Source organism: Miniopterus schreibersii (assembly GCF_964146895.1).
Source record: "Miniopterus schreibersii genome assembly, chromosome: 20".
In the NCBI taxonomy this organism is placed as follows: Eukaryota; Metazoa; Chordata; class Mammalia; order Chiroptera; family Miniopteridae; genus Miniopterus; species Miniopterus schreibersii.
In genome coordinates this window covers 7,887,975-7,913,563 of record NC_138122.1, presented here as the reverse complement: position 1 = coordinate 7,913,563, position 25,589 = coordinate 7,887,975, and the positions used below count along the sequence as shown (strand labels likewise).

The window sequence follows — 25,589 nt, the reverse complement described above, 5'->3', positions numbered from 1 at the left end:
CTGGGGGGGGGGTCCCTAGAATATGTGTAGTGGGAGCTAGTGAGGGATCTGGAAGGACAGGAAGTTGTGGTCGGGAAGTAGGATATTTACATGTATGACTTCAGAGGTGGAGAAGTTCTGAGTAATCAGCAAGCTCAGGATGTGGCCTTGGGAGGGCCCACATTGACCCTTTGACCCTTGTCATCACTGGGACCCTCTCTTTGATCCAACGTTCACATGGCTTCTCTCTCTCCTTTCGGTGTCTGGTGCACCTCCCATCCCAGCTACCCTTTTCCTTCTTTCTGGTCCAGCAAGAGGAACTCACAGCATCGTTTTTACTTCCGGAGAAATTTATTCCACATGTGTCTGATTCATTAGCGTTTATAGAAACTTGAAATCTCCAGTGTCCAAAAACCCTTTCAACTAGTTTTTTCTTCCCTTTCTTAGAAACAGGAAGTTGTGTTTGGCTGAGGACAGGCTCTTCAGAGTGCCTGGGACTTACACGTTATTTGGAATGAGGAATGATGAGGTCTGAGAAGGGCCTCTTGACTCTCTCCCTTCCTGGGGCAATTGTGCGTCTTCCAGGGGCAGGTTGGGCAGCTCGCAGGGATGGCAGACTAGCCAGCACCTTCCAGCACCAGCTCAATCCAAGGCCTGAGGGAAAGTATGTTCTCGAAGAGACAGGTGTCCTAGAGGCCTCCTGTATTTCTTTCTCCCTGCACTAGCATTACTGTGCAGAACATGCTTGTACAAGGGTCTCGTCTTTCTCTCCCCAGTACTTGAGATGTGTCTCTGAGAAGCCCCTTTACTTAGTTTCTGGGGGTGTGGGTTGGCTGCCACTCGATTTTAAGCAAGGAAGGCTACCTACCTCAGAACTGGAATGTCAGAGGAGCTCCACACCTGGCGGAAGATGGACAGTTGTAATGGGGCGCACTGTTGTGATGTGTCTGACCAGGTTGTTGGGAAGTTTTAGCCTAGAGAGCAGACAGGTGCCTGGAAGGGCCGACATGGTGCTGTTGAGTCCGAAAGAACCCAGGGGTCATAGCCCAACCACCCTGCTCACTCAGCATCCCAACTTTTAGCTCCCCCGAGTGTGTTGTTTTGTTCTGTTTAGAATTTTTTCAAATCTAAGATCGACATGACCACAACATGTCACTTCAGTGATTACCCAGATTGAACCATCAAAATGTCAGTTAGGTTGGGAACTTCTTTCCCTTTCACCTTCCACACGCAGCTTTCTGGAAGCTGCAGCTCAGCCAGGTACCACTGGAAAGCGCGCCATGGGGGAAGATAACTTTCTCATAGAGACATTCTCCCCTTCAGCCAAGGGCCATCATAGGTGAGCAAGTCCCTGTTTATATTTCTCCAGGGCAGGGGTGCTCCCTTCCCCTGCCTTCCGTCCTAGCCTTCATGGGCAGTGCCTGCTCAGGGTCTCGGGGTGACATCGTCTAGCTGATGGTGGGCTGGGGGTGGGGAATGCTGGTGGGAATATTCTTCTCTTCACTTAGGGGATCTCCTCCCACTCTCCACAGAGCAGAGGACAGGTGGACAGAGGACAGGTGTCAGACAGTCAGGTAACCTCACCTAGAAGGCCGCCTTCACTGTCCTCCCCGTGCTCAGCCCGTCTCATGTTTTATCCTGGCCAAGTGTTCAGTAAGTTAGCTTCAACTCGCCATGGAGGCGAAAGGAAGTAATAAGGCCGTGGCAGCGGAAATCTGGAAACTCAGGGATAATACTACATCTGATTCTCTTTAGCAAATTCCAGATTTTAGTAAATCCTGTTCACTTTTATAGACAAACCATTTCTAGTTTCCAAACAGCACAGGGGACACCGCTGCTTCCTATAAGGACCAGTGATGTGAGGCCAGCACGTGGAGCAGAGAGGCTATGGGCCCCTGAGCCTCTCTTCCTGCCACCAGGGGAGACTCGGACACTGGGAGCCTGGCCGTGTGCGAAGCCCTGGCACCTCGCAGCGACACTGCCTCACCACTTCACACACTCAAGAATGCAGTGGGGACAAAGCAGCTCTCTTTATTTTCCCTGGACCATGAGTTGAAAATATCAAGCCAAAGCCAAAGCCAACATATTCTTAAGAACTTTCCTATTGTTCTTGTCATTTTTTTGGCCCCTTTTTTTTGCAGGAGAAGAGAAGCTTGGAAAAAAGAAGAGGGCTCCAGAGGAAAGAAGCAGCGCTGCATGTTTGAATCACAGGAAGGAGAAACAGTCCTCATTAAGGGGGCCCACTGGGTTAAAAAGCCCGAACACAAAGGATCTAGAACCTAGTGGACATCATCCGAGAGCAAGATGCAGAGCTGGTGGGAAGATGGCCCCATTACCCCTAGAACATGTTCCTGGGAGAGAGGGGTGTTTTGCTGAAGTGAATTGTGTTGCATATTTTTGTAAATTCACAATACCCTCTGGTTGGCTACAGGGGAATACAGGCAGACAATAAATTCCAGACAAGGATTCACTTATCTTAAGGATAAAAGGCTGGAAATGAACTTTGATGCTAATGTACCACCTTTGAAATATCCCTGGCAGGTACTTGGAGAAAGATGAATGACCAAACTACCTGCCGAGTTGGGGCCATGGGGACTCCCATCAGGAGGCACCAGTACCAGCGTTCGTGAGGCCCACCAACTGGAAAACACCGCTTCTCAGCGGAGGAAACACAGCTTCTCACCATCCTTTCTTCTCGGGGCACGAAGGGTGGTCGTGGTTGGCGGTGGGAAATAGAGATGAAGCCTCTCTCTGCAGATCTGTTTTCCGAGTCCCTGAGCTGCAGCTGTTGAATTTCCAGACACAAACAAGTATGTATTCTGTGAGCCTGCTGAGCCCACACAGCGAGGAAGAGCCAAGCGGGATTCCATTCTGCTTCGCACATCAGCGGCTCTGCTGCCAGCTGAACTCCAGGGCAAACGCCGTGCCTGGTAATGATGCAGGCGGCGGGGATGGCACAGCTGGACTGGCATGGGCAGTTACTAGGGGACACGCTTGGCCTTGATTAATTTTGGGGAGAATGAGAAACGAAAGGAGATGAAGAACCGCAGAAACATAGATGAGCCTCAACAAGACTGATGCACAGCAAGGACAAATCTGGTGTCACTAGTCATTGTCAGCATGCCTGCGTGAGTGCTTGTTTATGTTTAGGTAAGTCCGCCTCCGCTCACTGAAGAGTCGGCAGATGGGAAGAGCAGACGGGAAAGCGGTCAACTCTCAGTCGACAGCCACCGTGCACCACACAAATGTGACCAGCAAAGGGTACAGTTGGGGCTGAAATCCCATTTGCCTCTCTTGTACCCAAGGGCCCGAGTCTTCTGCTGGCTGTTTTTTCCCATTCACACAAGGCTCCATAGACTGTAATAGATGTTATAAATGGCATAAAATATGCACAGTATGGTCATGGTCCTCAAGGGAGTGCAGTTTAGCTAGAGACCCAAACCCCCTTTACAAGGCAAGTAAAACTTAGTCTGTGAAGCAGAGACTACAGGCTCATGAGGAATCCAGAGCAAGGCCGAGCCCGGACCGGTCAGAAGCTTCAGAGAGGGAGATCTGAGCAGAGCCTGGGAACTGAGCTGGTGAGGAGGTGTGGGAGTATGGGCCGGGAGAGGAGGGGTCTCAGAGGGGCTCTGACCCACTCAGGTGGAGCCCGTGGAATGGACCAGCATATCAAGGGCAGATGACAAAGGTCCGTGAAAGAGAAAATGGCATCTAGAATTCCTCAGTGCCAGCTGTTTTGCCAAGTCACCTGGAAAGGGTTTTCAAACACAGAGGCCCAGGCCCCTCAGGTGTACTGGTCAGAGTCCGAGGAGCGGGGCACAGTCATCTGAAAAGTCTTCACAGGCCTCGTGGATGTCCAGCTAAGCTGGAGGACCTCAGTAACAAGAGCAGGGTCAGTTTCAGGGTTGAGAAATAAAGTCTTGCTTTCCCTGGAAGATCAAGGGAACACGGTCTTCCCTGACCATGTCACCATATATTTGAAGGGGTCTTAAGAGAAAGCTAAAGGGAAGACAAATGGGTAAAAGGTGACAAAAGAGAGATTACAATTTAAATATTTTCTCTCTTTTCACTAGAATGTCATTTGTTCAGGTTGCCTGTTTCCCTTCGCCTAGTTATGACCAAGGACGACATAACCTCTACACCAGACAGTATGGAAGCCTGAGCAAGGGGCTTTCTGAGAGCCAGGGAAATATGAGGAGCTAGGGAACGGAAGATGGGACTTTAAAGCCTCTCAGGTAGGTTTCCAGTGGCTGGTGAGACATGCCACCCTGTGTGAAAAGACTGGCTGGGGCAGTGGCAAGCAGCTCGGGTCCAGAACTGTGAAGTGGGGATGGGTTTTGGTGTAGGGAGAGATCTGGGGACTCAGAATTCCCCAGATCCTGAGGGATCTTGTACCTCCAGCTGAACAGAAGGTAGAAGTTCAGAAAGGAAGGGGAGAGTCTTTCTCAGGAAAAACGAGCCCAGAGGCACCGCATAACAACTCTTCCTCTGAGCTGGAAGTTTCCACTAGAGCATAGATTCTCAAGGCGCAGCCCCAAGTCACCTGGGAACTTGTTGGGAATGTAGACTCTCAGGTCCCCTTGGACCTGCTGAGTCAGAAACAAAGGGGCCCAGCAATCTGTGTTTTAAGAAGCTCTCTAGTGATCCTAATGCCCAAGAAAGTGTGAGGACCATTTGTCTGGATTATGCAAATGAACAGCTGCCAAGATGAGGGATGAGCAGGATTCTGGGGGTGTCTGAGAGGCCAGGGGGAAGGCCTGAGAAGACTCAGGCGAGGTGCTTCTTCCCTGTGTGCTCAAGGTGCTGACCTACTTTCAGCCTTTGTCCTTGGGCTTTTGGTCCCTGCCCTTTCGAAAGAAAGACCGAACCAGACCAGACCACTACATTAGCACAAGATCACACTTTAGTTCAGAGACACATTTGCATAAATACTTGAAATGGATCCACCCCTGCAGGTGGAAGCCTGAGAACACGTGGCTCTCCACAGCCCTGCAGCCCTTTTGACAGTGGATTTTAATACTGAAGAGAGTCATGATCACGTTTAAAGCCAGCTTAGGGGCTTGCTTTGACATTCACCATTGACCCCCTGCCCCACACCTCTCTTGGACTAATTTTTTCCCCTCTGAGGTAGATTATTTATAGGGGAAACCAAATAGAAAACAATTTTTTTTCCATTTAACTTTGCTAGTCTTTGGGCTAGTCCTTTGCTAGTCTGCTGTTTGGTTAAACAAGTGCACTTTTTACCTTTAACCTATGCCCTCTACTTGAACCCAAGCAAGGTCCCATTCACTAGAAAGTAGACATTATGATCAATTGGCCCATCCTCTCTTCCCCTCCCTGTGCCGGAGGGGCTGGTGCAATGTGAGGCCTGGGTAAGCCACACCACCTCCTCACAGAGGGTCACCACAGTGGGGACACTTGTCTGCATCCCAGCACCCCGAGTCCATGAGCACAAGACTGGCCCTGCCCCGCTAGGTCACAGAGGGCACGGCTGGCTTCCACAGGGCTTGGCGTCCTCGGGTTTCAGAGCCTTGTTGCAGGTGGCGGAGGCCTGGCCGCTGGGGTCCCGGCAATCCACGGTCCGTCGCTGCCAGCCAGCTCCGCAGCTGCTGGAGCACTCAGACCAGTCCCCCAGCACCCACTGTGCGTTGAGCAGGGGCTGGATGACGTTGGTGGTTACTCTCTCTTTGCTGCTCTGGATGCTGAAGTTCACGTCATTAGGAACAAAGAAGGAATACTTGACTTTGGGGGGAAAGACCTCACCAGGGACTGTCAGGAGCTGCACGGTGAGCGGCTCAGGCAGGGGCCGGAAGCTCTGCAGCCGCTCCAGGGAGGCAATGGAGCCACTGTACTTGAGGATGGTCCCCTTCACCAGGATGTCCTGCTCTATGGCGGAGATGGCCAGGTTCCCGTTGAGCAGGTACTGCCCGTCAGCTGTCTTCAAGGCCAGGTAGTTGCCATCGTTTTGGACCCCCGGATGGCTCCGTTGTTTCACATCGATGTTCGTGGCACCAGCTGGGATGGTGACGATGTCATTGTAGCCATAACTAGGACAGGAACAGAAAGGTACCCTTAGGATCAGTGGCTTCTTAGCCCAGAGCCTAAGGAAGTGAATCTGCTGGTGTCTGGGGTTGGCAGACGAAAACCAGCAGCAAATAATTCTGCAGTTGCCTCGAAGTTCTAAATCAATTAGCTGCCGAGGCTGACAGGAGTGGTCTGTACACTGGCTTTTCACGGGCTTTTGCTCTGCCTGGCAACTCCATTTCAGATGTCGGGGCTGAGGAGTTTGGATGTGTGGGTCTTGACAATAGCCCGTGGAGGAAGGCAGCCCAGAGGGGTTTGAAAGCCGCACTGGGGCTGCCAAGCCTGGCAGCTCTTGGCTCAAATGAGACCTCAAACACATTTAGTTTTCTGCACTGGTATAAACTTTGCTTGGCCACTTTCATACCCAGAGCTCAAACCCATGTGGAAAAATATGGTTTTTTTTCCAGACATGCTCATTCCAGAATCTGGCTCCTCACCCCACCTCAGAGTCAGTCAGTTCTCAGTATTTGGTTAACATGGCTGTAGGGCAGGAACTAGGGCATAGGGGAGCCATCTTCTGCTGCACCCAGATACCGTGAGCTGTGCTTCTGGGTGGATGGGTGCTGTTCTGGGAAAATGCTTTGGCTTTATTATAGGGCTTTATGTGGCTGGAGGAAAGTTGGTTCCTATTTTCATGTTCTGGGGTGAAAGCATTCGGGTTATACAGGTTGGGAAGAAAGTGAAAGGGACCGAGGAGCACAGCAAGTCGGTTCTTCACTGTTTTTGCCTTATGCCCAGCTGGGGCCAGCTGCTTAGTTTAGGTCCATGTAAAAGTATCCATGGGCCAATTTGTCTATTGCCTAAGAGAGAGCCAGCTACGAGACCCAGTATCTGAACATCCCACATCCCAGGCTTTTTTCTCTATCCTCTTATTTTAAATTTGAAAAGACCCCCAGGTTGTCTGCTGTGGGCTGATTCTGTTTTCTTGAGTCTGATGACATGTGAGACAGGGAGATACAGAGGAGTCCAGAGTGGTTGCATAACACCTGCCCTCGCCTTCCTCTCCAGGAAGTGCCTAAAATGGCAGGAAGAAGATTGTTCCAGGAGTTAAGAAGCCTGGGTTCTCCTTCTGGCTATTATTAATGGTCAGTGTGACCTTAGAAGAGTCAGGTAATCTTATGGAACCTTAGTTTCTTCATCTGTAAATGGGGAGTAATCGTGTTGGCCTTGCCAGCCTCAGAGACTGATTTTAGGAATCAAACAAGGCCACAGAGGTGAAAGCACTGAAACAAATAGTAGGAACTTTATGAATGTGGGTTGTTAGGTTGTAAGAAAGTGTCTGGAGTGCTCAGACTTATGAAGACACTGAGGCCACTGAGGCCCCCTCCCTTACCCCCTTTTCTAATGATTCAGCTGCAAGAAGGATAGGCTCACCTGGAGTGGGGTGAGATGCACTTCCCTAAACAGGCCTGGAAGAGCTGCTTTCTGGCAAAGGTCCCAGGTGCTCAGTGTAGCTCTACTGCCAGTGGACTCAGGGATGATCCATCCCTGGCCATGTGGCCTCTGGCTGCCCCGTGCAGGGTCCTCTCTATGAGCCAGACCCTGTACCAAGTCCTTTGCATGCCCCATCTCATGGCTCTTTACAATGACTCTGAAGTATGGAGGACTGCTGACATTTTATTGGGAAACTGAAGCTTAGTACTCCATGGGTATTAAGAAGCGGCTACAATCGAACTTACAGGGATGTGATTCTAAAGCCTGTTTTGCTTTTGACCTCGGTAATGAACTACTAGGAGGCTCACCTGGAGGGGCTGAGGGAACCAGAGACCTTCCTGCATGAGGTGCCTTTGCCCCCACACACCCCGCATTTGTCCAGCTTCCTAGGTGAGTCCACCACGTGGTCACAGCCAGCCTTGACACACTGGCCACGGACACAGATGGCCAGAGTCTCGGGCCCACACAGGGTGCCGTCGATCACCTGCAGCAGGGGAAGGGGAAGGAAGAGAGGGCATGGTGGGCACAGAGGCAGCCCATGGCTGGGGGATGGGGTGGGGTGGGGGTTGTTGGCAGGTGACCTTGGTCCTCATCTGTGTATCTCTGTTCCAGGAGGATTCTCACCTTGGCCTCAAACACTTTGAACTCACTCCTCCCCCGGGCTCGGCAGAACAGCTTGCAGCGGTCCCGGGGGGACACCCCCGAGTACTTGGGGACCCACTGCAGGAGGTTCCCATCCATGTCAGTGTAATTGTAGGAGTTATACTTCTCACACTGCTGCTCCCGGAAGCTTTTCCCTGGAAAGAATAAGAAAAGGCATGGAGTCAATGCCTTGTGCTAAAGCTGGTAGGACCTAGCGGGAGAAGTGCCTAGATTCAGGTACTTTTCTTTCTCCTGGTTTTATCCTGAGCCCAGGACACAGGTCCAGCATCACCTGGGCCCAGCATTTCTAGGTACTCCCAATCTAGGTCCATGTGGGACCCTTACTCACAGGGGCAAGGAAAGGGGCATCCAGCCTCAGCCGGCTTTCTTGGTAAGTATCCTTTCCACTTGAGGAAGATGTAATATTACTTCTGTTTTACAGATAAATAAACTTAGGTGAAAACGGGACAGTTCAGTAAGTGTGGAAGGCACAGGCTGACACATGGAATTATATTTTTGGGCCTCTGCTCTCATGCTCTATCTCGACTTCCTCAGTGACATTGGACACATGGCTGTGGACTTTCAGATCTCCAGCTCCAGCTTTAGTCTTGCCTTATACCCTTAGTCTCGCCTTACACCCCACATGCTGTGATTCTGGGTGTCTACAGGGGACCCCGTTTGTAGGTGCTGTGATTACCCCCAGCTCAGCACAGCCCAACTCCATATGGTTCCTCCATGAACTGGGTTGATTTTCATTTGGTGAAACTTGTATGTTCCTGTCTGAGACTGAACATTTGAGCATCTCCACCCTTCACTCCCAAGCTGTCATTAAATCCTACTATGTTCAGGACAACTGTAGTATTAAATGTCTCTGTCTACTCTCACCACCTCAGTACCCCGCACAGGCCCAGGCCTCATGGCTTCACCTGGGACCTAGTGTCTACACACAGCTGCCTCCTTCCCATCGTGCTGCTTCCAGAACAATCGTCTGAAGCAAGACTTTATTTCTCAACCCTGAAACTGACCCTGCTCTTGTTACTGAGGTCCTCCAGCTTAGCTGGACATCCACGAGGCCTGTGGAGACTTTTCAGATGACTGTGCCCCGCTCCTCGGACTCTGACCAGTACACCTGAGGGGCCTGGGCCTCTGTGTTTGAAAACCCTTTCCAGGTGACTTGGCAAAACAGCTGGCACTGAGGAATTCTAGATGCCATTTTATCTTTCACGGACCTTTGTCATCTGCCCTTGATATGCTGGTCCATTCCACGGGCTCCACCTGAGTGGGTCAGAGCCCCTCTGAGACCCTTCCTCTCCCGGCCCATACTCCCACACCTCCTCACCAGCTCAGTTCCCAGGCTCTGCTCAGATCTCCCTCTCTGAAGCTTCTGACCGGTCCGGGCTCGGCCTTGCTCTGGATTCCTCATGAGCCTGTAGTCTCTGCTTCACAGACTAAGTTTTACTTGCCTTGTAAAGGGGGTTTGGATCTCTAGCTAAACTGTACTCCCTTGAGGACCATGACCATACTGTGCATATTTTATGCCATTTATAACATCTATTACAGTCTAGCCACACATGAGGCACTAAGAACATCCCGGTGCACCTGAAATCATGGTATCACTTACTGTCCGTGTCTACCTGGCAAACTCTCACAACTCCAGAGAATGCTTCACCTGTATGCCAGGCAAACTCTCACAATTCCAAGGAACACTTCACCCGTATGCCAGGCAAACTCACAATTCTGGGTGAAGTTTCCAGAGCCCCCTGCCACTGCTGATTCTCCCATCTTGCAAAACTGCAAAAGCTACAGATTTCCCCATTAGCCACTAACCCTGTGCACTTGGATGGAGCTCTCTTAAGCTCTGCTTGTCTTCTGTTGCCTGCCAATACTTCCCAGAGCTGCACAGAGGGGAGCTGAGAGGGATGGCAGGGAACAGCTTCTAATGACTCCCTCTCACCAGCTCACTGCTGCCCACTCCTGCCTCTGAGGCGGTGAGTGTGCTTTCTAGCTGGTGCGAGGGGTCGGAGTATGCCAAGGGAGGTGGAGGCAGGGCTGCTTCCTGGGAAGGTTCCGTCCGGCAGCTGCCATGGCCCCAAGGGAACATGGGCAACTCTTCTCTGAAAGAATGTGCACTAGGATCAGATTCAGAAATCCTCCGTCCGCCCTGGGCTGGATGTTGACTGGGGAGACGTTGGAGGTTTGGCTCTGACACTTGCTTTGGAAATTGCTTCCATTCTGCACACAGACGTGGGTTCAGATGCCTCCAGGAGGAATATTATCCTAGATGCTAGCTCCTCTGCAAGCCTCCTCCCCCGACACAAATTTGGTTGGGAGTGACATCCTCTATCTCTACATCTTGGACAACCAGGGCTACTCCTCTCCTGGGTTTGCCATGTTCCCCAGCACAAGGGGAGCTGTCCTGGGTCACCAAGGGCTGCCCTAAAACTTGGTGCCTCGCAGAGCCCATTTACATCTGGGTCACAGGAAAGCTCTGCATCAGGAGATGCACCCTGCTCTCTCTTCTTCTGGGATCTTAGGTGGCAGCAAGAACAGCTGCTCTGGCAGATGTGGCCATAAGTGGCACTTACCATCAGGGGGACATTCCTCTGTGTGGCATGACTGGTACTTGGTTCTCTGACCCAAGCAGTATCTTCCTCCGTTCTGAGGCTCAGGGTCCGTGCACTCGCGGTGTGAAAACTGCACCCCTCCTCCGCAGGTCCGGGAGCACTCTCCCCAGGGTCCCCAGGGGGCCCAGCCTCCGTCCATCACCGCCTGCAACACACAAAGCCACAGAGTCAGGAGCTGAGTTATAAATGGCGGGGAGGGCATGGAGTTCAGTAAACTGCCCTAATCATTCGTGTCGTGACTATGTGGCCTGCCGGGCCATCAGCTTTGTCAGCAGGGGCTGGACTTGTTCACAGCTGACTGCTCAGCATCTAAAACAGTGCCCTGCCCTCAGCAAGGTACTTGGTGTTAGCCTCTTTTATGGGAATAAATAAAGTTGGGCCTAAAGTAGTGGTTCTTCACCGGGGCCAGTTTTGTCCTTTGGGGACATTTGGAAGTGTTTAGGGACATTTTGGTTGTTACAACTGGAGAGGGTCACTGCTGCTGGCCTCTAGTGGGTAGCTGGTGCGGGGCTGCTAAACATCTAACAATGAACAAGACACCCCCTAGGACCAAGACTTATGCAGCCCCCAGTGTCACTAGCACCGAGGTTGAAAGTCCTGGTCTAAACAAATAACCATTGGGAGGTGTGGCTGCTAGTCCACCAGCCAGTTCAGGGGGCAGATGATCCCTGGGAAATAAACAGAACTGCTCCCAACTTTACGGCTGCCGTTGGTGGGTTCATAGAGTTTTCAAAATGAAAATAATTTTTAAAACTACAAAAATAATATTTGCTCAAATAAAAAATGAAAAATACAGAAGAGTGTAAAAAAGAAAATAACACTTTAAAAAAAAGTGCTAAAAAAAAGTGGTTAGAGCATGGGCCTGCACACTGAAGGGTCATGGGTTCGATTCCCGGTCAAGGGCACATAGCTGGGTTACAGGTTCGATTCCTGGCTAGGTCCGGGCGCTTGCGGAAGGTATCCAATAGATGTGTCTCTCTCACATCGATGTCTCTCTCTGTCTCTCTCTCTCCTTCCCTCCCTCCCTTCCTCCCTTCTACTCTCTCTGGAAATCAATGGAAAAAATATCCCTGGGTGAAGATTTAAAAAAAAAGCATTGCTACCCAGATAAAACCACTGGCATAATTTTCATCCAAATCCCTTCATACTTTTGCTTTGAATATATAATCATAAAGAATGTGGTGTTTTTTATTTTATACAGATATGATTATATCTGTCATATATAGAGTATTAGATGATAAATAGCATTCCATGAGCTTCCCGTGCCAACCTCTCCTGGCACTGAGCTTGGCTCTGGTGCGGCGCAGGTTGCATGGGCCTCTCCCCTTCCCTGCCCTCAGTGGTGTGTGAAGCACGTGCTATAGGAGAGGGTGACCCCTGGACCAGAAGTTGTGTCTGAATGGGAGGGTGAGAGGCGGCTGAGGGTGAAGCTGTGAATCTTACCCTGGCCCAGGCTTAGAACCAGGGTGGGGCTCACCTGGCCCCGGCAGGCTCCTGAGACTCAGTGCAGAGGACACTTGTCACTGAGAACAGCCCTTGGGAGAGACTGCCCGAGCCACCCCGGTGATTCAGTGCTGGGCTGGGACCAGGCTGCTTAACTCCACGGATGCCATTCCACAGGGACGGCTCAGTGACTCGCAGTAAGAGAAATTCGATCAGCCCACAGTTTGGAAGTATTAAGAGCAGGGCAAAGAAGCGAATCATCTGAAGCTCTCAGCGGCATTGCCTTGGCTTTTCTTGCAGATTCGCTGTGTCCTGGGCCAAGTTTCCTCTGCCTGTCAGAGGCGTCTCATTTCTCCTCCCGCCTCCTCTCTGAGTGTGGAACCCCCACGATGGCTCTCATTCCCCGACTTCTACGAATTCAGCTCAGACGTGGGTAGGATAGGAACCCTTTCCCGTCATTCGACTGAATGTTCCTCCTCTGAGTCACTCTCATCTGTTGATAAAGAATTCGGAACAGCTTCCGTGGACTGAGTGCCCACGTGCCAGTCTCTGGGCTGGAGTGTTTCAAGCTTATCGCCACCTTCACAAGCCTCAGGTCAGCTCCAGAGAATTCCAGTGGGAGTTCCCTGAATGCCTGGGGCACCGGTGGCACCCTCCTTTCATTACGAGCTCACTTCAAAGGCTCCTCTTGTGTTTGGATAAATATGCTTTGCTTTGTTTGTAAAAAGAGTGATTTTACTCAGAAGCCCTAGTTGCTGCCTGGCCCAGAGTTCATGGCTCTCCAGTGTGGTTTCTCCTCAAAAACAGCTCTCCCTACACCACCCCTCACCCCACCTCTGGGTCCCCAAGTGCCATTCCTCACCTTGGGGCTCTCCACTTCCTCCACAGGAAGACAGCTGCCATCCCAGCAGAGGTGCCCAGGCCCGCAGGGCGTCCCGTCCGCCCAGGGCAGGCTGCCATTCTTCGTGTGGCAAAAGGGCTCTGGACCTTCCAGGTGGCACCAGAGCTGGGCGCAGATGTCCTGCGCGGAGGTGTTGGGGCAGTGGCGGAAGCCCAGCCCGAAGATCTGCCTGCACTGCTGGTCCAGCTGGTACAGGGCCCTCTGGCCCGGGAGGTCTGTTGGGAGGGGCAGGGCCGAGGTGGGGGTGTCGAGGAGACAGTCTCCTGAGAAATGGAGGAAACGGAGGAACACGAGTAAGGGGCCAGAGTTTCCTCTCGCAGCCCTCCCTGGCTCCTATATTACCCTTAAATCCCCATTGACAGGGTTTAATGTCCAGATGTCACGCTCTCCTTGACCTCAATCTGAAAACTCGACACTCACCATCTAGATAGAACTTGTCCAATTTTTGACTATCAGTCGCAAAATTTACCTTCAAGGTAGAATTTCTTTTGTGATCTAGAATATCTTTCACGATTCAGAGTTTACCTAGGGAATTCCCGCTGATTGTAATACTAATTTAAGTCGATATAATTGGGGGTGTAAATGAACTCTTCAAAACCATGTTATGCAAAATAAAGCCAAAGTACTGATGTTCGGACAATCCATTATTTTTGTATTATATTTGTCCCTGTCTCCTTGGAGCAGAGGAATCAAGAATAAACCGTGTTTTCACTGCTTTACCCCACAAGCCCAGCTGTCTTCACCAGGCGCACACTGCCAGCCCACGTCACCCCCACTCCTTGTGCTCTTGGCTGTTTCTAACTATCCTACGATGTCCCACTCCAGCCGGACCCTCTTCCCTCCTCTGTGCTGCAAACATTCTTCTGTCCCTTCAAGCTCTGTTCAAACCCACCTCCTGCAGACAAACCTCAGGCTAATTCCACCTGCTTTGTGACTAACAAGCTAGACTAGCCAGCCACTCAGGCTGCTGGAGAATGGGGCAAGGAAGAGCATGCTCTGTGGGGGTGGTGAGGCCGTGGCACAGGCCGTGGGGCAAGGGGCAGATCTCTGAAGCCTCTTCTAACCCTACATGGCTATGATGCTTCGTGATGGAGCTCAGCCAGAAACAGCAGGTGCCACAGTGATCTAAGGAGCCGGCTGGGCAGAGCTCCACTGCCAGCAGCTGGCCAGGGATGCCTACCATGCCCACCGTCCAGGAGCTCCGTGAGGTACATGGCACTGCAGGGAGACCAGGGCAGCGTCTTGTTTAGGTGGACGAAGAGGGGTGCCATCATGTGGTGCTTGCCCATGGGCCCGAAGAGCCGTGCACAGGGCTTGGAGTCGTCGTGGGGCATGCTGAGGACGTGCCCTGGGTACAGAGAGAGACCAAAGTCTACCCCAACAGCCTCCCCTGCTCTGCAGCCCTCCCCACCCTGCTCCAGGGCCCCCCACAGGGCCCAGGGCCCCTCCCTCCCTTTTATGGGAGAGAGAGAGGCAGAGAGAGAAAGAAGGAGGGAAAGAAAAAGAGGGAGGCAGGGAGGGAGCAGCATGTCCTCTCCTTATTTCTTAAAGATTTTTTCACTCTGGGCTTCTCCCGCCCAGGAAGCTTCTTCAGAGCACCGAGGAACCCCGCTAGCCCTGCATTTTCTGCCTCAGCCTGTCTCAGAGACATGCTCACCTCGGTTATTCGCTCGCCCTCTCTTCCCAGTTAATCTTCCCAGATTCCTACCGCTTAGCTTGGCTACGGCATGGCAACTTTAGCCCGGCCGTTTCACGTGTGGGCATTTTCCTGGCGATCTCTGGGGATGGGCCAGGACTCTCTTTTACTGTTTTGGCCTCGTGCTCAGGGTGGGAGCGGAGGAAGCACAGCATGTATTGGCACACAACCAGCCTGCCAGGACCATGAGGGGACCTGGCTGACCGTGAGGGCTGCGGTCCTGGGAAGCTGGGGGAGCCCGGGTCTGGAAGAGGCAGCTCTGAGGGCGCGGGGGAGGCGGGCAGGGCAGCTCTTACCCAGCTCATGGGCCAGAGTGTAGGCCGCCTGGAGCCCCTCGTCCTCGATCACAGAGCAGCTCTTGCTGGGGTCGCAGATCGTGCCGATGTCTGCCACGCCCAGGGTGTCGCACGTCCCCTCCTTCCCACAGAAGTTCTGCATGGGGAGAAAGTGAGAGTGTGGGAGCAGACACAGGAGAACATTTCCCTATTCCTGCTCCTCCTGCGCTGAAGGACGTTTTTCAAGCCGAAATCCCCATTTCTCCGCAAAGGACACTCATTTGAGGAGGACCTTTCTCCTGTGCTGGTGTGTGCTGGGCTGGCTGGGGCCTGGGCGGCTTGTGTGGGGAGGCAGGGCAGCACTGACCGGGGCTGGAGTGTGGGCGCTGCCACTCTGTGATACCCTGGGCCTCAGTGTCCTCGGCTGTAAAATGGGGAGCTGTACAACAGTTCTTGCCTCGTGGGGTGTTGTGAGGACTGAGTATAAACAGGGCTCTGCACATGTCTCTAGCTTTGAGGACGTTGCCCGTTTCAATCACACCAGACAGGGGGCAGCCTCCTGATCTGGGGACTCTTGAGGGACCGCCTGGTTACCTGGCCCCATGTTTAACAACCCCCGCAGATGGACCGCCTCTCTCAATTCCCGCTCCAGATCGCTCACTGGGCGGTGTGGCCCGCTTCCTCTGGCTATGACCTCAGCAGACAGCTGGTCACGACCGTTTGGAAAAGAGCCCTTATGAGATTCTTCTCCTTCCCTCGCAAATACCTCACACTTGTCCTCGTGACCTCCTCACTGCACACCCGGGGCTCCTGGCTCCAGCTGGGGCCAGCAGGGAGGCATTTCCTATGCTTGGGCAGGCCCAGTGGCCCTGCCTTTGATCGCTGGTCCCCCGCCCTCCCTCCGCGGGGTCTCGGGAGCCATCCCAGACCTGTCTGGTGAGCAGGATGGCCGTGTCGAAGTGCTCTGGGTGCCGGTCGCTGGGCTGGTTGAACTGCCGCTGCCAGTTGCAGAAGTTGCGCAGCGTGAGCCCGCCGTTGTCGGACACCTCTGGGCCCCAGCTCTCATCTTCTACTATGAGCACCTTCACCACCACCAGGCTGATGGAGTTCCGGATGCTGGGGTGCTTGTAGATGCGGGCGGCCACGGACATCAGCGTCAGGATGTGGTTCTGTCGGGAAGGAGGGAACAGGAACAGTGAAGGGCTCGACCTCCCAACCCGTTGCCTGCCCACGGCCATCACCTCCTGTTACCCTGCCCTGTGGCCCGCTCTGTGCTGAGTGTCTGATAAATAGCATCTTGCTGACAACCCACACCTTCGAGACCCTTCATTTTACATGAAAGCAAGTTGTGTCTCAGTAGCTGTCCCAAGACCCCAAATCTAATGAGTGCACAGCAGCATCTGAACCCAGACTGCCTGGCTCCAAAGCGCGTGCATTTAATATCTTGACCAGATTGTTATGTGTATAGCTATGTAAATAAAAACTAATTAGAATTCAGTGAAATTAAAATGACAGTTCCCCTGTCACACTGGCCACATTTCAAGTGCGTCAGTTGCTGTCCATGGCTTGTGGCCACTGTGTTGGGCTGAGCAGACAGGACAGTCCATCATCACGGAGAGTTCTATTGGACAAATCTGGTTATTCTGCCTTGACCTTGACCCCAACCGGCTCCCTACCAGCCACCCCTTCCCTCTCCACTCTCAGCCTAGAAGCAGTGATCTGAGTCCTCCAGGTGAGTAGAATTTCCCTCTTAGAGTCCATGAGCATTTTCCTGGTGTCTTCTGGGGTAGCCTCTACTATTGAGGATGGAATGTTAACCCTGAAAACTTGGTTCTGACAATCACTACGAACAATAGCCACTCTGCTCCTGGCACAGGGCCCACACTTCACCAATGTTACTTCATCACATGCTCACAACAACCCTATGAAGGAGGCACTGCAGTCCCTACTCCTGAGGCCACACAGCTCTCCAAGCCAGGATGCAGCCCAGGCGCGTCCACCTCCGGGGGCCACACTCTTCTTGTTAAGTTTCCCAGCGCTTGGCCTTCTGGGGTTTGCCTGGACAGCCCTAAAGAGTTTATTCCCTTCTGCCTGGGGCTTGAGAGAACCCAGTGGGCCTAATGAGACCCAGATGCTTAGGATCACACCTGCTTTCAGTCCCGCCCGGGCCAGCTGAAACAGTCTACGTCAGTGCTTGGCCTCTGTCCTGTCACTGCGCTGCCAGCTGCTCCCACAGCTTTGGAGGAGGCCAGCCTGGAGCTCGCTCTCCTGCCTCTAAAAGTAAGTTCTCTTGGGTTATTTTGCAGAAGAGGAGACAAAGGGGCAGAGGCACATGAGCGTGAGCATGGCCAGCTGAGCGGCCACTCGCTGGCCCTGCCCCGTTCTCTGGGGCACTGTCTCTGCAAGCCTCTCTTTTTTCCCCTCCAATGGTCTGGAAAGTGGGAGTGGAAGGAGGGTAAGGGAGCGTGAAAGGCTAGAGGGGGACATTCATTCTGTCGTTTGAGGCCATGTATGGGAGTTCCAGACGAACCCCATCATTTGTGAATGGGATCTGTCTGTTCACCTCGAAGGCAATAAGCCAGGTATTTTGTAAGCCCTACAAACTGGGGTTGGCAGGTTATTGAGGGTGTTAAGTACTCCAGCTATGTTTAGGCTGATGTCAACATCTTATCAGCAACGCTGAAACTTGGCTTGCTCTTGGAGTTGGATTCCTAAGGGGAAAAAGCAATCACATCATTATGCAACTGGGGGTGAGGGCTGAGGAATGGGAGCTTGCTGAGGCCGCTTCCTGTCCAGGTCTCCGCTGCTCCCAGGGGGCAGGAAGAGTCTCCTGGTCTCTTACTCTAGGAAGGGCCAGAGTCTGATGGGCCAGGGGCCAACTCCTGGGATTTCTTCCCAAGCAACCTGCAGCTCTCCTCATAACAACTTTGAGTTCTGATTTTGCAATCTCACAACTGGGGAGATGATGCCTTACAAAGAAGGTGTGAAGAGAAGAGATGCCAGCTGCTCAGCACTGGTCCCAGAAAAACATATACAGAACCAAAGACTCGCTGCACAAAGGATGGGGTGGGGCACTGGGATGCCTCCCAACACTGAGGTTTTCAGGGAGTCTCCCCTTTGCAGCTGAGGTAGCTCATAGCATCTACTCCAGACAATGAATAACTAACTGTTGGGCTGAGCTGGCTTGAGAGCAGTTTCCTTTAAGGCAGTGGGTTAGATGTGAGGATGTTTGAAGGTCCTCTGGCTGCTCTCTCAGAAGATAATCTCCATTGCAGGAGGGCTGCAATGTGGCCCAGTGTTTCTGTTAAAATCCCCAAACCTTGTCCCGCTTACCCCCCTTTTCTGTCTCACTGAGCTTTTGAAGATGGAAGTGTCACTATCCCCACCATCGGCCCCTCTGAGAAACAGTGGTAGAATGCCTGACACCTGCAAGGCCTGGTTTCCCAGGGGAAGGACCACTGGGCCATGGTGGGTAGTGGCCCTGAGTCGGTGAGCCTCTGTTTCTCAGCCAATTCCCTGGGCCAAAAGGGCAGACATGAGTTATAGTCCCATAGGGAGTGGGCTCAAGAGCCACGAAGGAGAGGGGCAGGTGGCTGGCTTCAGGGCCTGCTGTCTATTTACACCTCCCTGCACACCAGTGCAGGCTGCTGGAGGAGGCAGGTGAGTAAGATCATGCCCCTGGAGGGTGGGGTCCCAACACAGCCGTCGACCTCCCACGAACACAACTGGTAGGCTGGACAGAGCCCATGGCCAGCCCAGCCAGCAGGTTAAACAGCCCTGCTTTTGAATGACTTGGGGATCTGTCGCGCTTCACTCTCTCAGGGAGTCTCCTTCTGCACTGGTGCCCCCAGGACCTGGAAAAGAGGAAACTTCCCCAGCCAGCTTGGAGAAGTGTTTTGATTCTTTGAGCTACAAACAAGGAGATCCCACCCCAGAGCTCTGGTGCAGCCAAAGCGACCAGGGTGGGAGTCCGGGGGAGGTGGGGCCTGGGTCAGATGTATTTCTAGCAGCTTCTTCTGCTCACAGTGCCACCTGCTAGGCTTTGCTCATTTGCTCTTTGCACTGCGGGTCCTCCTGCTTTTCCTTGCCACACGCCTGGGAGAGGCAAGGAGAGGAAGTGTGGAAACATAGGAAACCCTCTGATCTCAGGGACCTGTGCCCCCCTCTTCCTTTTGCCTTTTGGGCATCTCTCTAGGGCCTGAGACTGTGCAGAGGAAGAGATGGAAGAAGCAAAGGAAAAGGAAAGAATAGAAGAGAGGGCCCTATACTGTGTCTGTTTTTCTGAAGATGTGGCAGGCAGGTAGACAGACATGAGCAAAGCAGGGACCATGGGACAGGTACAAAAGGTCATCAGGGTGGAAAGCCCTGGGCGCCTAGCAAAGGACAATTGTTGGGTGGGACCTCATCCCCAGGTGACCTCTCCTCCCTGGAGATAACATGTAGGCCTATTGTATTTCAGCTCCAGTTCCCAGAAAAGCAGCAAAACCAGACAAGCATCACAGCTGACCGCAGGACCAGCTGCACTGAATGACCCCCTGCCCTGGCGCTGAACAATCAGTCAGTGGAGACCCCGACCCTGAAAGGACACACCTGAAAAACTGATGAATATTCTATTGAGATCTTCCCCTGGGACTGCCCCTGAAAACTCCACCTTTAAAACCCTTAGGACTGAGGACCCAGCTCTGCTCTTCCACCCGGAGCAAGCTGGAGCCTTTCCCCTCCCCCTCGCTAGGCCCCCAGGCGCATCACCTTGACCTTCCTCACTCTCAAGCTCCAAGGGCCCTTCCTTTGCCTCTATAACTTGTTTCCTAAGCCTACTTCTTCTACAAATTACTTTTTCTACCTCTGTGATTTTCCAAATAAATGTTCTCTTATAGTTTAAACCTTGGCTCTAATTTCTTTCCTAGCCAGAACCCAAGTACTGAGGTTGCTGAACCGAGGCCCGGTCTGACCCCACCAGTCTAACACCTGGTGCCAGTTCTGCTGCCCCCAACAAAAACAGCAAGTGTGAGGCCACCTCGCCAAAGCACACGCTTATCAGAACCTCAAGATGTCAAGCGTAAAACTCTGAGCCAAGCAAACTGAAAAGAACACCTCTCTGCCGTGGGACCGCAGAGCTGACACAGCGGTGGCTATGATGGCATGTGACCGCACTGCCCTCCTACTCTGACAAATGCCATCACTGAAGGCAACTCTAGTATCAGTTATGCTTTGTCGAGCACCTACTGTGTGCAGGGCACCGGGCTGGGTGCTTTCCATATTTTATTGCACCCTCAACACAATGCCAGGACATTGTACACCTGTTCTTACTGTGCTGGTGAAAAGGAAGGTGCTGAGAAATTGACAGCTTGCTCGAGGACACTCAATTTTTTCTATTGCCCTTCAAAGCCTATCCTCTTGATCATGACACTGACTGCCACCCCTTTCGCTGCCTCAAGGAATATTACGGCCCAGCTGAAACACTGGAAGCCCGCAGGCAAGCTGGCCCTGAGGCCGTCGATGTGCACCCCCACCCCCCAGCGCAGGGGCAGGCGGAAATGGCGAACCAAAGCCTTTGAACATTGAGGCATTTTCCTTAGGAAATACTTCATATCGTCGATCATTCTGACTGCAGCAGACCAAAGAGATGGAAAAGACTCATTCTTGTGCCAGGGAAGAGAACATAATTCACATTCACGCAACACTTGTCTTTCATCCAACGAAGACTTGGGTGGTGAGGGAGAGTGGGGCATGTATCTGCTTCTGTTATTTTCCAAAGCAGGACACTGCTGACAATTAGATGACACTGAACTGGCACTCTGCTGGGTAAAGTAGGATACATGGTCACCGTAGCGTTAGGACTTGTGGGTGACATTTCCCCCAGAGGATATGGTTAAGGAGGAGACGAAATGGCTGTGACTTAGCCCTTCCCTGAAGTCACTTGCTAGTAGCTTGACATCTTGGGGAACCTCTGGTCTTCTCTGGGGACACCGAGTGCCACTCCTAGGATCCTCTCTGCTGAGAATGAATTCAGAAGCTCAGCTCGCCGCTGTCCCCTGGCAGGATGATTTTCCAGACTGAGCATGGGGCTGCTCAGCCACACTCACTCCTCTCCTGCTCCAGTTTCCTCCAGAGCGAGTAGATGCAGACAGAGTTAATGGCCTCTTCTGAGGTGGTCCCCCCTTTCAGAAAGCCCCCTTTGTCTGGGCTCCTTCACTCTGAAACCAGATAAGAAGGTGGGAAGCAGGGGCCCCTCTGTGGAGGGATTAAGTGAACTAAAGTGTAGGAAGCTCTGGAAAACTTCATTGTCACTCAGCGCGGAGACCAGCCCGGAGCATGGCTGGTTCTTGCTCTCGGCCTTTATGGGGGTTTCTTCTTGGTATCCGGCTTGGGGGGGCATCCCTGGACTGCTGGCTTCAAGGATCCATTCCCACAGTATGGACAAGTGTCAGGAGGCCACAGAGCCACAGTCGCATGCCCTCCCTGAGCTAAGGCAGCCTGGCACAAACAGCACTGCACTTGGGTTCAGGGACGTGGGTGGCAGCCCCAGCCCTGCGTGACCTGGAGAGTCACCTATGCTCTGCGGCAGGCACTTTATTCCTCTAACCCCTCACAGGTATTTCCACTGAGGTGACGGGTGGAAACCACTCAGCAAACTGAACACACTCAGAGGGGTGTCCCTGCATAGCGCTGAGCTTTCCAGAAGACTCGTCATGAAGCAGGCTCACAGGTGACCTAGTCCAGGTGTCTGTCTTCACAGATGAGGAAATCCAAGCCCTTGAGGGAGTAAAGTCTCTCCTTGCCCTCATAATGCCCTTCCTGGTCACTGACACCCCAGAGTGCCTCCATCTGTGTGATGAAGTCTCCAGGAGACTCCTTGGAGAGTCACTTATAAAGACCTGTTACTTATAAAGGGCCTGCCCAGACCCTTCTCTGTTTTGGGGAGAAGGGTCTGGGCAGGCAAGGTCTTGGGGAACCAGACTTGACATTCACTCTTGGCTGAGCTCACGGGCCCATTCTCAGCCCAGGGGATGGAGCTGAGAAGTTCAAGTTTATCCTGTGGCATCTCCACAGCTGGTGAGCACTCAGCTTTGAAGGGCCAGTGGGCAGTCACAGAAACAGCTGTGCCTCAGCCCGCCCCACCCCAGCAGGGGTACAGGTGGGCTGTGACATAGTGAGAGCAGGGAGAAGTGGCAGGACTGGTCCAGCTGAGAGAGGACTTCTCTCTGGGGTGTAAGACCTAGCAGTAGACACCCTAGGGAGAGGAACACAGCCTTCATAGGTACCTGAGGCCCATTCTGATGTGCTCTCCTGACCTGGTCTGGCTGGGAATGTATGCGGGGGGGGGGGGGGGGGGCGGGGGGGGGGGAGTGTGCGCTAGGTCATCAGCCAGGCAACACATGAGGTGTCATCCTGGGCGGCTCTGCAAGGAGAAAGCTGATTTTCTGGTGCAGCAAATTTGGGTCAAAACGCAGCCCAGCCTCCTGCTCAGTGGCCTGGGCATCCTGGAGCCCAGCACCAAGCCAAGCCTGCTTCTAGATGGCTCTGGTGGCTGCAGAAGCCAAGTATGCCCTGGAGGCAAAAAACCAACATCTTCAGTGTGTAGGTGAAGAACTTAGACAGCGAGACGGTAGGAGGGCAGTAGGAAGGACATTTTGGCTCCACAGACTGACAGGCAATTACTTTTTCTGCTGCTTCTCCGTGTTCTTGTTATTGGTACTTCCTGGCAGATGTCAGACACTGGTCCACGTGTGGGGTGAGGCTCAGCAGCTCAGCTCTGAGCTTGCAATGAACGGACTTCTGGAGGGCTCCCAGCTCTCATACCATGCTCCGGGAGAAGTGAACACAGCCAGGCAGCATGCAGGGGAGCCTGCCCACGGTTTAACCTGCCCTGCAGTGCTTCCCATCCCCCCAACTAGAATGCATGTCCCAGTGATTGCAGAGTGGGAAAGATGGGGTGAGAAACAGAGAGCCGACTGCATCTTGTCTGGACTGTTCTGCACAGGTGATACCGAAATGCTCAGTGCCTCCAACAGCCAGGCACAGGCTGAGCCTAGAACAGGGCCCCCAGCCAAGATGGCCATCACTGGAAAGGCATTAACTGAGCTGCCCCAGTGGCCAGGATCCCCATTTCAGGGCATCTGACCTCCAGGCAGGTCAGTTCTTCTCTACCTGGCACATTACTGGTTCTGTGCCCCCAGGGAAGAGAAAATGCTGCCTCTCCATGTCACCTGGTGTGTGGGGGAGATGTTGGGGCCAGGGCAACACAGACACCTCCTGCTGCGTCTGCACCATCTCTGAGTTTAGTTAGAAGCCAGCTGGCTATAGGGGTTATGCCCTGGACATAGTTTTCCTGCCCCAGCTCAGTAGACAGCTGTGTCTGGGCTTAGATCAGCTGGGTGGACCAAGCTAGGAACAATAACTGAGAGTTCATATCCCCACTCCCTTCTCCCCTCCCTTTTCCACTGAAGCTCAGTTTCCCGCACTGAGCCCCCAGGCAGCAATCCTGTCCCCTCCCTTCCGCGCTGGTGCTGGCACTGCCAAGTTCTGCAGGGCCCAGGGCCAGGCTGGCAAGGTAGTCCACGCCCCCTGATCAGAACCAGCTGGGCGCACAGAAGTGGGGCAGCCCCTTTCCAGGTTCAGTTCCCTCCAAACATTGTGTTTTATTTATGGCAACCTCAGTTCTGTACTCAAGGTAACGAAGAAGCCACATCTTTCCACCGGGGCCTCTCAGGTCTGGAGACAGCAGAGGGCTGAGAGATGGGGGGTAGGGTGGATGTTCTTGCAAAATGCTCAGTTTTCATCTCTGTTGGGAGAGGCAGGTGCCTGGGGTGCTAAAAAACCCCATTTCAGTCCAGCTTGCCCAGCGCTGAGCTGCGGGGGGTTCAGGGTGGGAGGAATGGGGCCAGCAGCTGAGAGGGGAAGCCCTGGGACCTCCGCCCCAAACCGGAGGGGACCTGCAGGGAGAGGCAGTAGGTAGCCCGCTGTCCGAGGCTGAGCCAAGAGTCCCTGCGCTTTCTTAGAAAAGAAAGAAACTTTTTTTTTTTTTTTTGGCGTCAGTCTTGGGAGAGTGGAGAAGGGGAAGGGTTTCCTCAGGGGGACAGGGAAGGGGAGAATCTGGAGACTCGGGGCGGAGCGCGTCCTACCTGCAGGTCGGGGCCGTAGAAGGCGGCCATGGACGCGTCCGCCACCAGCAGCGTTTCCACGAAGCGAGCCTCGGACACAAACCGCTTGGTCCGCGCGGCTCCCGGCGGCGGCGCGCGGGCGCCTCCCGACTCCCCGCGCCCGCCGTGCTCCTGCGCCGCCCCCCGCGCCTCCGCCTCCCCGCGCCCGCCGCCCGCCCCCCGCCGCGGGCCGGCGCCCGGGGACGCGGGTCCCGGGGGCAGCGGGTGGGCGCGCGCGCCGGGCCCCCAGCGCTGCAGGAGGTGCGGGCGGCGCAGGGAGCCGCCCGCGCCGCGCGGCCGGATGGTGAACTGCTCGCCGCCCAGCAGGAAGGAGCCGCTCAGCCCCCCGCACAGGCTCACGGCCGCCAGCGACCCGGGCGCCGCGTTCACGGTGCCCGAGAAGAAGCAGCGGCGCAGCTCGCGCTCGCCCCCGGCCGCCGCGCCCGCGCCCCCGAGGCGCTCGATCCTGAACCCGGGCGCCAGGAAGCTGGCGTCGGGCGCCAGGCGCAGCTCGAAGCCCCGGCCGAAGGCGGACAGGTGGAGCGCCAGCTCGCCCGCGCCGCCCGCCCGCCGCGCGGGCACCACCAGCGCCGAGGCCGGGCCCGGGGCTGCGGGCGGGGCCGGGGCGCCGCGGGCGGGCGGCCGCAGCAGCGGCAGGAGCAGCAGCGGCAGGAGCAGCGGCGGCCTCCGGGGAGCGGCGCGGGGCATGGGGGCTGCGGCCGCGGCGCGCGCGGGGAGAAGGCGCCGGGCGCGGGCAGGTGCCGGCGGCGCGAGCGCGGCCCGGCCGCTCCCGCCGGGAACGGGGGTCCGCCGGGGGCCCGCGCGCCCGGGCCCGGGGGCCTGGCCGCGCCTCCGGCCGCGCCGCGCGCCGCTCGCCCGCAGACCCGAGCGCGAGCCCCGGCGCCCGAGCCGCGCGCCCTCCGCCCCTGCCGCCTGCCCGCCGCGGGGAGCGCCGAGCGCGCCGCCCGGCCCTCCGTATTTATACTTCCTCCCCGGCTTTGACATAAGAGGTTTATTTTTGATCTCTCACCATCCCCGTTTCCCCTCCCCTGGGATCGGAGAGAGAAACTGAAAAGAGGGAGCGGGAGAGGAGAGAGAGAGAGAGAGAAAAAAATTTGGATGAGATGTAAAACCAATCAGGAGTCAGCGAGGCTCGCTCCCCTCCACCCCCCACCCTCCCGAGTGTCAACTCCAACTTCTCTCCCCCGAGCGCGCGGTCCCGCGTTAACTCCTGCGGTGCTGGGCTCTCCGGCGCCGTCCCGCGGGCGCCCGGGGCTCCCTCCTGCGGGGCCCGGGCCCAGGACGCACCGCCCGAGGGGCCCCCGCCCCGGCCGCGCGGCAGCGCTCGGCGCCCGGCGGAGTCACGCT

The 25,589-nt window shown here is 54.4% G+C and overlaps 1 protein-coding gene across 2 annotated transcripts; it reads right to left on the bottom strand.

The window, feature by feature from the left end:
• Nucleotides 1-322: 322 nt before the first annotated feature.
• On the bottom strand, nt 323-24,929 carry ADAMTS8 (ADAM metallopeptidase with thrombospondin type 1 motif 8; the record flags this gene model as incomplete). 2 transcript variants are annotated; one of them, XR_013997813.1, is made up of 10 exons in its annotated part: nt 323-5,086; nt 5,141-6,026; nt 7,806-7,981; nt 8,122-8,294; nt 10,725-10,908; nt 13,069-13,370; nt 14,288-14,455; nt 15,100-15,235; nt 16,008-16,247; nt 24,204-24,929. XR_013997813.1 is itself a non-coding variant. In XM_081123031.1 (9 exons), the coding sequence occupies 9 exons, from the start codon at nt 24,927-24,929 to the stop codon at nt 5,456-5,458; spliced, it is 2,676 nt and encodes an 891-aa protein (XP_080979157.1). In that variant the 3' UTR covers nt 323-5,455. The 2 variants fall into 2 exon arrangements, 1 of the variants encoding a protein (XP_080979157.1); XM_081123031.1 differs by having other exon boundaries at nt 323-6,026.
• Nucleotides 24,930-25,589: the final 660 nt, after the last annotated feature.